The following is a 13,050-nucleotide window of genomic DNA, read 5'->3' as shown; positions in this document are numbered from 1 at the left end:
GAAAGGGTATTTTAGGAAATCATTTCAATAAACATACTTACCCGATCAAAGTACTATCAATCCCTCCCACCCTTTCCCATAAATATGAGCATCATGTTACAGATACCACTCCAGCTTAAATTTGTTGCATCTGGGATATGGGTAACCTTCCTAGCAAAAACAATGGGGTTAATTTGTAGGAGTTACTCTCCTTTGTGTATATGATATCTTTACAGAAAGACACTTTTTGTCTTTCAGGAAGGTAGCAGAGTAATTTACTAATATGAAACTAACTTGTTACAGATTTTCTTAGGAACATAATTTACAACAAAAATTTCCTTTCTCTTCTTTTTTCATTATTATCTATTCCTAGCTGCAAATATTGTTAGAAAATTGTTTTTTAATCTTTTTGGTAAAGAGCATCTCAGTGTACAAGTCATATACTTATCCTTTACAGATACAGTATAAAATGTTTGGCAGAATGGAATGGTTCAGTATTACAGCTCTTGTTTTAGGACTCATTATTTACCAGTAGCATGTTTTACATTTGTTTTAAAAATGTTTCCTTAATTGGAATAAAATGATTGACTACAAAATTTAAGAGTTGAAAGAACGAGAAGAACCCAATAAATTAATGTTTTGATATAACATAATTAGGGCTTTTCTTCCTATGCTAAATTTATTGATACAAAGAATTTATGATGCAATGATTATTACATCTTAATGACAATGAAAAGAAAATGTTATTGTCAAAGGCATAACTGCATTCCTGTGTTGAGAATATGGCATAAATCATCTGGATAGACAATGAGTTTAGTAGGTAATACTGCTGACAAACAAATAGCAATCACAAACTAACAATATATGGATTAGAGTTTTAGCAATTGAATTGGGAGAATTTCAATATAACTATCCAATGAAATTTTGTTTATTTTATCTTGATAGTATTTGTTTGCTTTAGAAGTATTACCCTGACATATTCTGCAAGTCATATTCACATGATCTCTGAACAAACTTTTATGATGTTAATTGGATAACACCTAAATAATTATCTTTAACTTTTCAGGTACAGTTAAGGAAATTGATTTGCTCCATATCTTGAAAATAAGGTGAGAAAATCATGTGGTTTTATTTAATTTTATTTATGAACTTAAATTCAAAAAGAAGATTTAATGTAGAAGACCATCTTTGACTTCAATTCCAGATATGTGTTTTAGTACCCAAATGTATTTGTGGTAGGAATAAAAGAAATTGGGATATATTTTGTCAGAATTTGTCATCCGTGTATACAAATTTGTCTTAAATGTTAACTAATATGATATATTCTTCAAGAAAGGAGGCAGATTTATCACAGGATATTTAGTTTTACTGGTCAAAGATTTAAGAGAACTTATATAAGGTTTTGGTGTGTTCAGTGTCAGTCTGGCACCTTTTAGCAGTTATTTGCTATTGTTTACCCTCCTAAACTACTTGGAGGGAGGTAATGCAATTTTGCAGTTTCAATCTGTGGTCTAGTTCATCCTAAGTGATCATGGGCACACAGTCTTCTGATTGTTGCAGCAATCTTTATCACTATTTCTCCAAAATGGATGGCCATAATGATGATAGCTTTTTACTAAACTTTGTTATATGACACCATATTTGCCAGCCAATAAGTTGATATGAAGTGTAAGTCAAATCAGCAAATTTGGCAAATTTTCCATCCTTCATCCATATGTAAGTCGATGCTGAGGCCAGATCAATACTTCGGATTGTCTTTCACTTCATTCCACACAGCAGTGTGAATTTTATCCTGTCTGTAACTCATTAACCTTTCCAGTCAGGATAATTAAATGTAACTAAAAGTACATAATTTGTTTCATATGATGTATTTTAAATGTATTGTGTACTTTTAGCTACATATAATTGACATGGACTTTTTGCTGCAATAATTCTTACATTATGTAGTTGGCTTTCCATAAAAAATAGCATAGTGGCCATCATGAAAATGTTGGTACTGCTTCTCTTTAATGGATGATTTTATTAATGAGAGAGTTTTGTTTAATACTCTGATTGGTTATAAGTAACTGATGCGAGCACAATGATATGAATATAAATGCAGCCAAATCCAAAGCCATGATCATAGGTAGTCAAGCAAGAGTTAAAATTGAGAAAAATGAGAGTAATGATAAAAGGAATGGATATGCAATAGTCTGAAAATGAAAAACTAATTGGCATCATGATAGACAATATCTTGTGCTGGAATATACAAGTTGATAGGGTCATAAAAAAGTTAATTCACTGCTTTATCTCTTGAACAGAATAAAATATTATCTTCCTCAAGAACAAAGAAAGATATTCTACAATGCATGTATCATGCCACTCCTTCTATCAGGGATAATAGTGGTACAGAAAATCGAAAAAGAGCAGCTAGAGTTATTATTGATGCTGTTTTAGATACACCATCAACAAATTGTTTTAAAACCTTGAAGTGTCTTCCATTTCAACAGAGAAATCAATTAGGTTTTACTAGTCTGCAAATCCTTAAATGGTTTGGCTCCCGATTATCTTAAATGTAATTTTAAATTTGTTAAAAATGCACATATATATGAACTAAGATCCATCTCAAACAAGTTATATTTACCTAAACCAAATTCATAGTTTTATAAGAAGAGTTGTCCTTTTCCTGAAGGAAAACTATGGAATTCCATACCACCTTATATAAAGTCAGCTGATACATGCCAAGCTTTTAAAACGCTTCTGAGTCAACATCTAAAAACAACAGTTATTTGTATAATTTTGTTTAATTTAGTACTACTACTTTTTAACAGCATTTGTTGTCTAAAGACAACTCATCTTGTAAAAACTGTGCATTATATATATCTATGTACAAATGTCATTGTAGAAGGCCTCATGGAAGATTGGTCAGTTGACCAAATGAGCTTCTTCTTTAAATAAAGTCATTGTTATTATTATTATTATTATTATTGAAAATGGTGCTGATCTGATGTCCAACATACCCACCATTGTAGCCATCTTGAACATTTTTGTGATGCTACTTCTCCTGAATGGATGGTCATATTGACAAGGGGCTTGCACCAAAACATATATAGTTGGTCTTAAATGTGAATAGTGGCAAACTGACCTCCACTATGGCAGTTGAAAATGATTCAGCTCTGACCATCAGTATGAATGTGTTTGATAACCAAACTTGCTTGACATTTGTTTCAAGTGATAGGTCACTTAGAACTTTGTTCTTCATCCAGTTGATAAACACATTGATTTTGACCAGTTTTTGTTATTAGTTGCATTTCAATAAACAAGCTGATAGTCAAATAGCACCCATACATTGGTTTCAAGGTCAAAAGTTGACTTTAGTTTCTCTCTGTGATTACTTTGGAGCCTGATAATATGAAGAAGTATGAATGGATTTATAGCAAACCTGATTTGTGGATATATCTGAAGAATATCTTGAAGAAATTTCAATTTATTGGTTATTTTCTGGGGTTTAGAACAAGAATGGCCAGTGAATACAGCAATTGAACCAAACTTAGCAGTTTAGGTAAATTGGCTATAACTTTGTGAAAATGTTAACACAAGCATATAAGGAATATGTTTGACAAAATTAATTTGTGGTTTAGTACTCATCAGATAACAACATTAAAATGGACTCCTTGTTTATTCTTGCCAGTTCTTTTGGACTAGTTGAGTGTTAGTCCCTTTCAGGAGTGCTTATTTTATAAACTCAAAAAACTTGAACATCATAGTCAGCAACAGCTGATGCTTTGAAAGGCTGCCTAAAGAAAACTTATCACAATGAAAGAGGAATTGAGTTTGGTTTTGCCAGACAATTTTGATATAGTATATATTAAATATTATTATAGATGATAGCACTCTTGTACTTAGGGCTTTACAGAAATTTGAGCCATTCCAATTAGTGAAAATTCATGAAAATGATCAGTTTCTTGGCTGCCTAGATTCCAAACAGTTGATGCTTGGATTTCTGAAAATCATATTTTGAGGATAGCAGCTTTGACTATTTTGGAAGGTCATAATGTAAGTGTAATGTCAGAAGCAGTTGCTTTGCACATTTGAATGGATATAGTGAATACCTGTTTACATTCCACTTGGGCATGTTTGTTTGTTTATTTGAATTATTTTACATACAGGGACTAGAAGTACTTTTCTTTGTTGGGTAATACTGTTAACATATTTACAAATAATGCAAGTTCTTTCATCATCAGGTTTATGCTAGAGCATTTGGATGGAGAAAAAAAATTACTTGTTGACCTGGACTTTTCCCTGTGCATGGAGGGCAGCGGACCTTGTCAGTTTGAATTGTCAATCATGAACCAGACCTCACTGCCACAACCATTATGTGACATGAACATGAATTTCAGCATAAATGGTAAGTTCTTTCATTTGATATGTGGAAAATAACAAGTGTGGATTGCAGTGATTTCAAGACTGAACACTATGATCTGAACAGTCATATATTGGGTTTAATCAGTCTCTTACGATGCCTCTGTAAACAGTTGTCTGTCCATGAAGAGCACTTTCAGCAGTCTCCAAAGAAAATTGCAAATATACAGTTGTACATTAATAGTAGAATTTCTGTCAGATAGGGTTTCTCGTTCCCATGCCTTCTATGAGCTAATGCTGACTTGCCACCCCAACCACTTGCAGGCAACCTTCCAGTAGGTGTCAGTGGGTCCTTCATCTTCAAACTGCATTCATCTTCAAACTGCATTGAGCAACCTGTTTCTCCACCTAATACATTACCTAATCACATTCATATTAAGATTGCTCAATTCTACCTCTGAATACCTACTTGAAAAACAAAACTCTTTCTGTCTACATATCATATAGATGAAGGGATGCAACTTTTACAGGTTAGCTCCCCATGTTTCCACTTGTGGCCACACTGGTATCCCAGTTGAAACAAGTTTAAACTTTCAATTTCAGCTGTCAGCAGCACCTTCTTTGATCCTTTGAAAATGTTTACTTAATTATGACCAGTATTTATTTTTGTTGGTATATGAAGTCAAAACATTGTTATACATCATGCAAAATTCCCAGTGAATCTATTTGTATTTTGCAATTATTTATTACTGTTCAATATCATCCATGTCATTTTGTTAAAGTAACATGCAGTTTTCATGGTGAAATTTTGGTGTACTGTTACATATCAATTTACTACACTTCATTGATCATCTTGGTAAATGCAAGTTTGTCTTCATTTCAACAATTTATATATTTATTACATGCAGTATTTTTTTGGGGCTCTTTTATTTCACATTGACTGTGCCTTCCCAAATATGTTTTACTGGAACAGAATTAACTCTTAATAAAGTGATGAAGCATAAATTATAATATTTATTGGTTATTTCTGTTTGAAACTGGATTATGTTAGATTCTTGTGATACTGTACTTTTCAAGCAATTGTTCAAAGATGCTGTTGATGTTCTGTGAAATACTTGTAGCTTAATCTGTCTGTGTATCACATGTGAAATGATTTAAGGACATCCGCCACAAATAAACAAAATATAAAGTGTGTATCACCTTTACCCAGCCGTTCTAAGGAACATTCTGTTTGATCTGGTTTTCTGTGAGCTGAAGAGTAATGTTGATTAACTTCATCTCTTATTTCTTCATACATTTTCATTGCATTTATTTTGGGTTTAATGCCATTTTTCACCACACAAAAGGCTATACATGGCATTCGGTATATCCGGTAGAGGAATAACCTATACAGATCCTTTGAATCATGCCTTTTTGTTACTCATATCAAATATATGCATGTGACCTATCAGATGTGCTTTGTTACATATGTAGATCTTTTAAAATGAGTTTTGTTTTTTTTGTTCAGATTTTTCTCTAACAGAGTGGATCAAAACAAAGGATGTAGATTCAGGGAAGGCCTTAACCTCTTCCCTAATTGCGTACCTTCTGAATGATCTGGGGCTGGCAGACTTGCTCCTAAAGCAACCCTGTGAGGGAACCAAGGCTCCCTACAGTCCGTCACAGAATGGATGGAACAAAGGTATAAAAGGAACCACTGAATGATCTGGAAAAAAACCTTTAAATTACTTTCCAATATCATTTTGTTAGATTTTATTGTCTTTTTTTAGGTTTATTTTCCTCATGGTACTAGTTTTTTTTGAAGGAATTGACAAATTTTGTGCAAATATATCCTTTTAATTTAGCTTTTTTTTCTGAGGAGAATCTGAAATATTCACTGTCACAGAGATGCTAACATCTCTGATTTCATTGGAATTTCTCATTTCTTTTTACTGAAAATATATGCTGAAGTTAAAATTACTTTTCTCTGATTTTTGGCTTTTTCAATTTTGTTTATGTCAAATTACATTTTTAGTGGTATACATTTTCCAAAGTGAGATAAGATGCTATCACTGGCTTTCTTTCCAGTAAGTGATCCATTTTCTACATTTTGTTCTTGTCACTGCTAGACAAAGTAAAAGATGATTGAGTACCAGTCAAAATACTTTAAACCACTAATGAAAATGGAGATCAGTGAAACATTACTGGGAAAGAAAACTAAATAAGATTTATAATCTAAATCAAAAATATTTGGAAGAGTATTCCATATTTATTTTATACATTTGTGCAGAACAGGACAAGTTTTGCAACATTGGTGCAGGTGCCATAAATCAAGTGTTAGCATATTAAAGATTCTAGAATTATTCTTGCAGCACCATGACTTAGATTTATCATTCACATCAAAGTCATATAGACAATGTTTCTTGTTGAAAACAATCTACCTTTGCCAGTGGCTGCAACATGGCAAAAAAGAAATTTTGGAACATGTTTTCTGATTACAGCATAGCTGAAAAATAAGGATGTTGTAGGACAAAGAGTACTGCTATAGTCCAATCCACTGCACAAAATGACAGTAAGATCATGACAGGAATTGAACAGGAATAAGAGAGAAAACCAATTTTGCTTTACCTTGTCCAAAATGCAGAGATATACAGTTCATCTGACAGAAAAATATATGACTTCCTAAAGATTTGTGACATTTATGGGTGCAGTATCAACAGCAGATGTCACAACAATGGCAAATATCACAACATAGTTCTGTAACTGGCAATGTTGCTCTCACATTTGTGTAAATGTTGTAAATGTCTGTGTGTCACTTTATGACATTTTCTGGTTTATGTCACTTACAAGCATCAAGTTCCATTATTATTGGTTAAGACAGAATGCTTCTGCTAGGGGATGCACTTTAAGACAGAATGCTTCTTCTAGGGGATGCACTCTAAGACAGAATACTTCTTCTAGGGGATGCACTTTAAGACAGAATGCTTCTTCTAGGGGATGCACTTTAAGACAGAATGCTTCTTCTAGGGGATGCACTTTAAGACAGAATGCTTCTTCTAGGGGATGCACTTTAAGACAGAATGCTTCTTCTAGGGGATGCACTCTAAGACAGAATACTTCTTCTAGGGATGCACTTTAAGACAGAATGCTTCTTCTAGGGATGCACTTTAAGACAGAATGCTTCTTCTAGGGATGCACTTTAAGACAGAATGCTTCTTCTAGGGGATGCACTTTAAGACAGAATGCTTCTTCTAGGGATGCACTTTAAGACAGAATGCTTCTTGTATTGGATGCACTTTAAGACAGAATGCTTCTTCTAGGGGATGCACTCTAAGACAGAATGCTTCTTCTAGGGATGGACTTTAAGACAGAATGCTTCTTCTAGGGGATGCACTCTAAGACAGAATGCTTCTTCTAGGGGATGCACTTTAAGACAGAATGCTTCTTCTAGGGATGCACTTTAAGACAGAATGCTTCTTCTAGGGGATGCACTTTAAGACAGAATGCTTCATCTAGGGATGCACTTTAAGACAGAATGCTTCTTCTAGGGGATGCACTTTAAGACAGAATGCTTCTTCTAGGGGATGCACTTTAAGACAGAATGCTTCTTCTAGGGGATGCAATTTAAGACAGAATGCTTCTTCTAGGGGATGCACTTTAAGACAAAATGCTTCTTCTAGGGGATGCACTTTAAGACAGAATGCTTCTTGTATTGGATGCACTTTAAGACAGAATGCTTCTTCTAGGGGATGCACTTTAAGACAGAATGCTTCTTCTAGGGGATGCACTCTATAGGTTTATAAGATCCAAAAGATGATAAAGCATAAACTGTGATGTCCATTCTCTTTTAGAATACAGAAACATGCATAACATCAATACTAGATCATGCAATTTTTGCCTGGAAATTCACAATACTTCAATCAGATAAAAACTTATTCACATACACACAATGAAATCTGATTCTTTTGATCAGGTTTATTTGCATTTAGTTTTAAGAAATTTAGGAGTATTAAACTGTTATGATATTGGGTTTCCATAAGATCTCTAAAATGTGAAACTGGAGTTGAAGGTTACACTTGTCATTTTTACTTTCAGTCTGCCCAGCCAATATAGAACTACCCTTTCTTGGAAAAGACATGTCATGTTACATTCCTGACTACTGTACTGGTGTTGACTGCTGTACTTATGTGGACCTGGTCAGAAGATCATTCAGGGCATATGTTCTGTTAAATGCATGTAATTTCTCCATTGAGGCTGGAATAGAGAGACTGTCCTTCAAAATCATGCTGCTTAACTACACATGGGGTATGATTATTATTCCTATGCTTAAGTGAGGGATATTGTGACACCCTACACTTGCCCATCTCTGTCTGTCTATGTTTTCCATCTCATTAATGAGAGGGAGAATTTTCCAAATTGTATAGTTATCATGCACATTGGAAAACTGTCAGTCATCATTGGCTCTGGCTCCTGCCCCTATGGTTCCATGGCATTATACAAAGGTCAGATATGCAAAATGTTCAATTATTATTACGTTTTCAGATATTTTCAGACCAAATGTATATATGCAGCCAATGCAGGGTGATGTGCCATACATATGACAAAGTTTTTCAGGAGGCTGGAGTGAGTAAGTTTAGGACGGTGGAATGGAATATGCAATAAGAAAGCAAGAGAATTTGAAATGTCAAACCATTAGTTATTCTCTGGTTTAAATAGCAGGATGGATGATAAAAGAAAGTGTGATAGAAATGTCTGCTTAATATTTGGATAGTTCAGGTAATTTTTTAAAATTCTTTTATGTGCCTATCAGTAAAGTTAAACATCTTCATATCTATAAATCATACATTTGTATATATCAACATGTTTATGTGTACATTTTGCATGTTGATTTCATTGACATGCATAACTTAGATGTTTCATACTCCCATCATGTGATGGGTACAAGTAAACAGAACCTCACACATCAAGTGCTATCCAGGTTATAATATTATGTTTTGTAAGTAAGTTTCATCCAGAGCTTCGTTTTTATGACTTTTTTCTGCATCAGTTTAAGACTTTTTGCATTTGCATTGTGGAGGTAAAATTACTTCATTTTCTTTCCAGGAAAGATTGAACACATCACACTGAGAAATGTTATAAGACTCTCGTAAGTATAATGTTTAAAGTTGTAAGTATTAAATTTAATTCAACAGTAATTAGGGACCTGTTTTGAGATGCAGGAGCCTGGAGCAATCACCTTTTCAGTCTGCCATTTGTCCATTAGTCTTTCTGTCTGTAAATTGCACTTAGTGTAACCTGTTTATCACTGCAACCCTTACACATAATTGGATGTTGTTTGTAAATGATGTGCCTATTATAGCTATAGCAATGTTTGCATTTTAAAGATTTTGTATTCTTAGGTCTGATTTGGAAAGAGTTGTTGACTTTTTCTATCAACATTTATTTCCAACAGATCCTTGTAACAAGCACAGTTTAAAAATCATTCTAAAAAGATGTGCTTTTTGTGAGTCTTGTCATGTCATCCATTTATAATAGAGTTAGGGACCATAATAATTTATCGTCTTCTCCTGGGATAGGGCCCTTGACAAGACATTTTTTATCTTCTCTTGGTTTGTTGCTTATTACCAGGCATTGCTCTTCAGCCCTTGGACATACATGAATGCCATTGATTTGCCTATTAATTGTACATATGGCTGTTCAAGGTTTCATGTTTTCAGGTCCAATATTATTGGAGTTGTTTATGATTTCAGGTCCAGTATTGTTGGAGTTGTTTATGTTTTCAGGTCCAATATTATTGGAATTGTCATGGTCCAATATTATTGGAGTTGTTCATGTTTTCAGGTCCAATATTAGAGTTATTCCCATTTTCCCATCATTATTAAATCTCCATTGAAGTAGATTATTGTAACCTGCATAGCATAGGAACCATTCAACATGTTCTGATGCAGTTTGTTGTGTAACTTGTCTCAAGACATCAATGTGCCTTTCATGGGTCTTCTCGCACCTACTCTATCTGAAAGGCAGTTTTGGTTCTTGACAATTTATTGTATTTTTGAATGGGGTGTTGCTTGCAAGCAGCATAGCTTAAGAACCATTCAGCATTCTCTTATTCATTCTGGAATGAACACTATATCACAGACTTGCAAGTGCCTTTATAAGACTTGTTTAGTAGAGTTATCTGGCCCATTGATTGCTCCTGTGACAAACTTTGGTTTCTGCAAGATAAGTTGTTGGATTAGAGCTAGATTTGGCACATGGTACCAGAATTAGGAGACTTTGAGTGAGTTTGATTTCAAGCATTCCATAACATCATTGACAGGTGCTATAATTCCTAATTGCCTATCCTCATAATGTTGAGCTCCACAGCATAACATCAAACACATGTTTCTATTTCATTAAATTTGGTATGCATTTTTTATTTTGATGAGACTATCAATGTGATTATACTTAAGTGTGCCACATTATCATGTAGATGAGTTAAAACTGCTGATTTTCTTCCTAGCTTTGCTTCTACAGAATAACATTACTAAGGAATATTGCATTGCAATGTTTTTACTGTGCTGTTAGTATTTGATAAGACATTGAATGAGTTGGATTTGCAGCATTTCACATCATAGAATAGTTCTGGCCCAAAATGGCAGTCTTCTGCAAAATGGTTTTCCAACTGCTCTTTTCCTGACAGCAAATTGTTAATAGTAACATAAAATCACAGAACTATGGCCTGACAAGCAAATTGTTAATGGTAACTTGAGATCACAGAGCCACTGGCTGATAAACTTGTATTATTGTCTTTGATTCCCATAAGTGCCTCATTGTTCACATGAAATGTCATTGGTCATGTAGCTGATTAGTCTTGAGAGCAAAAGAAATGGAAGCCTCAATATCTTATTTGGTGGAAAATATCAAGGGTGGGCATGTGATCACTAAGGCATATATGGGGTTCATGAAATGACAATCAGACTTTTAACTTGGTTATTCTAGTTTAATTTATCAATTTCACTTTCTCCCATAAGTACCTCATGATCCCATGAGATTTTAGAGAGAGGCATCCATTTATAGAATAAATTGACAACAACTAGAAGAAAAAGAAGAAAACTTGCATGTGTTGATACTAAACCAGATAACCCAGAGAACATTGTACATTACATGACCATTATGAACATATGTATGCTGACAAAACCTTTGTACTGAATTCAGTCTTGTTTGTAATGGACTACAGTAATAGAATTTCCTGAAAGTACAGGAACTAGCCCAACCAAATTGTATGCCTTTTAGCACAGGCCACAGAAATAGATGCAGCTCTTGTGCTATGAGCCTGAAAAACTGATGTATAAATACCAGACTTTCTCATAACAGTCTTTATCCAGTTTGATATTGTGCCTTTAGCAACTTTTTATGTGTGCTGATGAATAACTGTATTCAGACTTTCACAAAACTTTGGTGCATTGCAAATAACACTATAAACAAACCACAACACACAATTATTTGTGACCTGGTTTAGATTCTTTCAGCAATGAAGGAATGTGTATTTGTACCATGTTAACACTAAATTTAATGCTATTTGTCTGTATATGGTGAATTGTCTGATGCCTCTGTCCTGTTAACAAAGCAAGCAGCATGACTAACTTCATAGTAATTTCCTGCAATGACAATTGGTCATTGCCTTGTAAAGATTGTACCCAATTTTAACCTTTTTCACAGGCTGCAGAAACTAATGCAGCTCTTGTGCTATGAGCCTGGAAGACTGAGGTATCAGTACCAGACTTTCTCATAACAGTCTTTATCCAGTTTGATATTGTGCCTTTAACAACTTTTTTTATGTGGGGATTGTGTACTGATGAATAACTGTATTTCAGACTTTCACAAAACTTTGAAGGAATGTGTATTTGTACACTGTCAACACCAAATTTAATGCTGTTGGTCTGCTTAAGGTGAAGTGTCTGATGCCTCGGTCCTGTTAACAAAACAAGCAGCATGACTAACTTCATAGTAAGTTCCTGCAGCAACATTTGGTCATTGCCTTGTAAAGAGAGAAAATAGTTAAATACAAGCCACACATCCCACACAAATGAGTACTTTGGAAATGTCATAGGCTTTGCAATGAACACCCCTCTCATAAATCTCTTAAGTTAAACATTATTGCATAGACTGGATTGAGAAGTAAGATTAAATAATGACAAAATTGCAGATCTAGCTGTATTTACAAAACTATAACCTAAACCTCTATCTACTAATTCAGTAAAAACTCTGTAACAAAAGCCACAGGTTAGTCAAGGGGATTAATCTGTCTTTGATTTGAAAATAACATCCAATTTTGGAGATGACCCAATTACTGTTTTTAAGTTGATGGTCTCCATGAATTGATGATGAAGAAGGAACCCCAATTATAATCCTTGATTTTTGATTGCTGTCCTGAGCAGTGAAAAACACCCATCTTCAATCTGAGGAGGGGGTGTCATTATTGTGGATTGCTTGCCAAGTGTAGAATCTCTTGTGGGCATGGCAGCAGAAAAAACAAGGACCAACAACAGCATGCTGGAGGCTTAGAAACCAGGGATGTGTTGGCCATAGTGGTGCCTCCAAAATAAGAGCTCTTTTGTTTTTGGCCAGTTTTTGCATGACTGCTTCAGGCAGACTGAAAGGTGGAAATCAGTAATAACAACTCTATTTCCACTTTAAAGAAAAAACATCAACTGCTATAGCTTTTGGGGATTTAGCCTGGAAGCAAATAAATCCACTTCTTTATGCCCA

At 34.3% G+C, this 13,050-nt stretch overlaps 1 protein-coding gene across 1 annotated transcript in view; it reads left to right on the top strand.

The window, feature by feature from the left end:
• Window positions 1–8,633, top strand: part of LOC149805050 (uncharacterized) — an 85,114-nt gene extending 76,481 nt beyond the window's left edge. Inside the window, exons 22-24 of the mRNA XM_089933457.1 lie at window positions 4,203–4,366; window positions 5,828–6,001; window positions 8,395–8,633. Of these exons, the coding sequence (XP_089789583.1) occupies window positions 4,203–4,366; window positions 5,828–6,001; window positions 8,395–8,633 (577 nt within the window). The remainder of the gene's footprint in view (window positions 1–4,202; window positions 4,367–5,827; window positions 6,002–8,394) is intronic.
• The last annotated feature ends 4,417 nt before the right edge of the window (window positions 8,634–13,050 follow it).

The sequence above is a fragment of the Sinohyriopsis cumingii genome, chromosome 2, assembly GCF_028554795.1.
Source record: "Sinohyriopsis cumingii isolate HCF-2022 chromosome 2, ASM2855479v2, whole genome shotgun sequence".
Lineage (NCBI taxonomy): Eukaryota > Metazoa > Mollusca > Bivalvia > Unionida > Unionidae > Sinohyriopsis > Sinohyriopsis cumingii.
The sequence above is the reverse complement of the archived record's forward strand: the minus strand, read 5'-3'. Positions and strand labels throughout refer to the sequence as shown.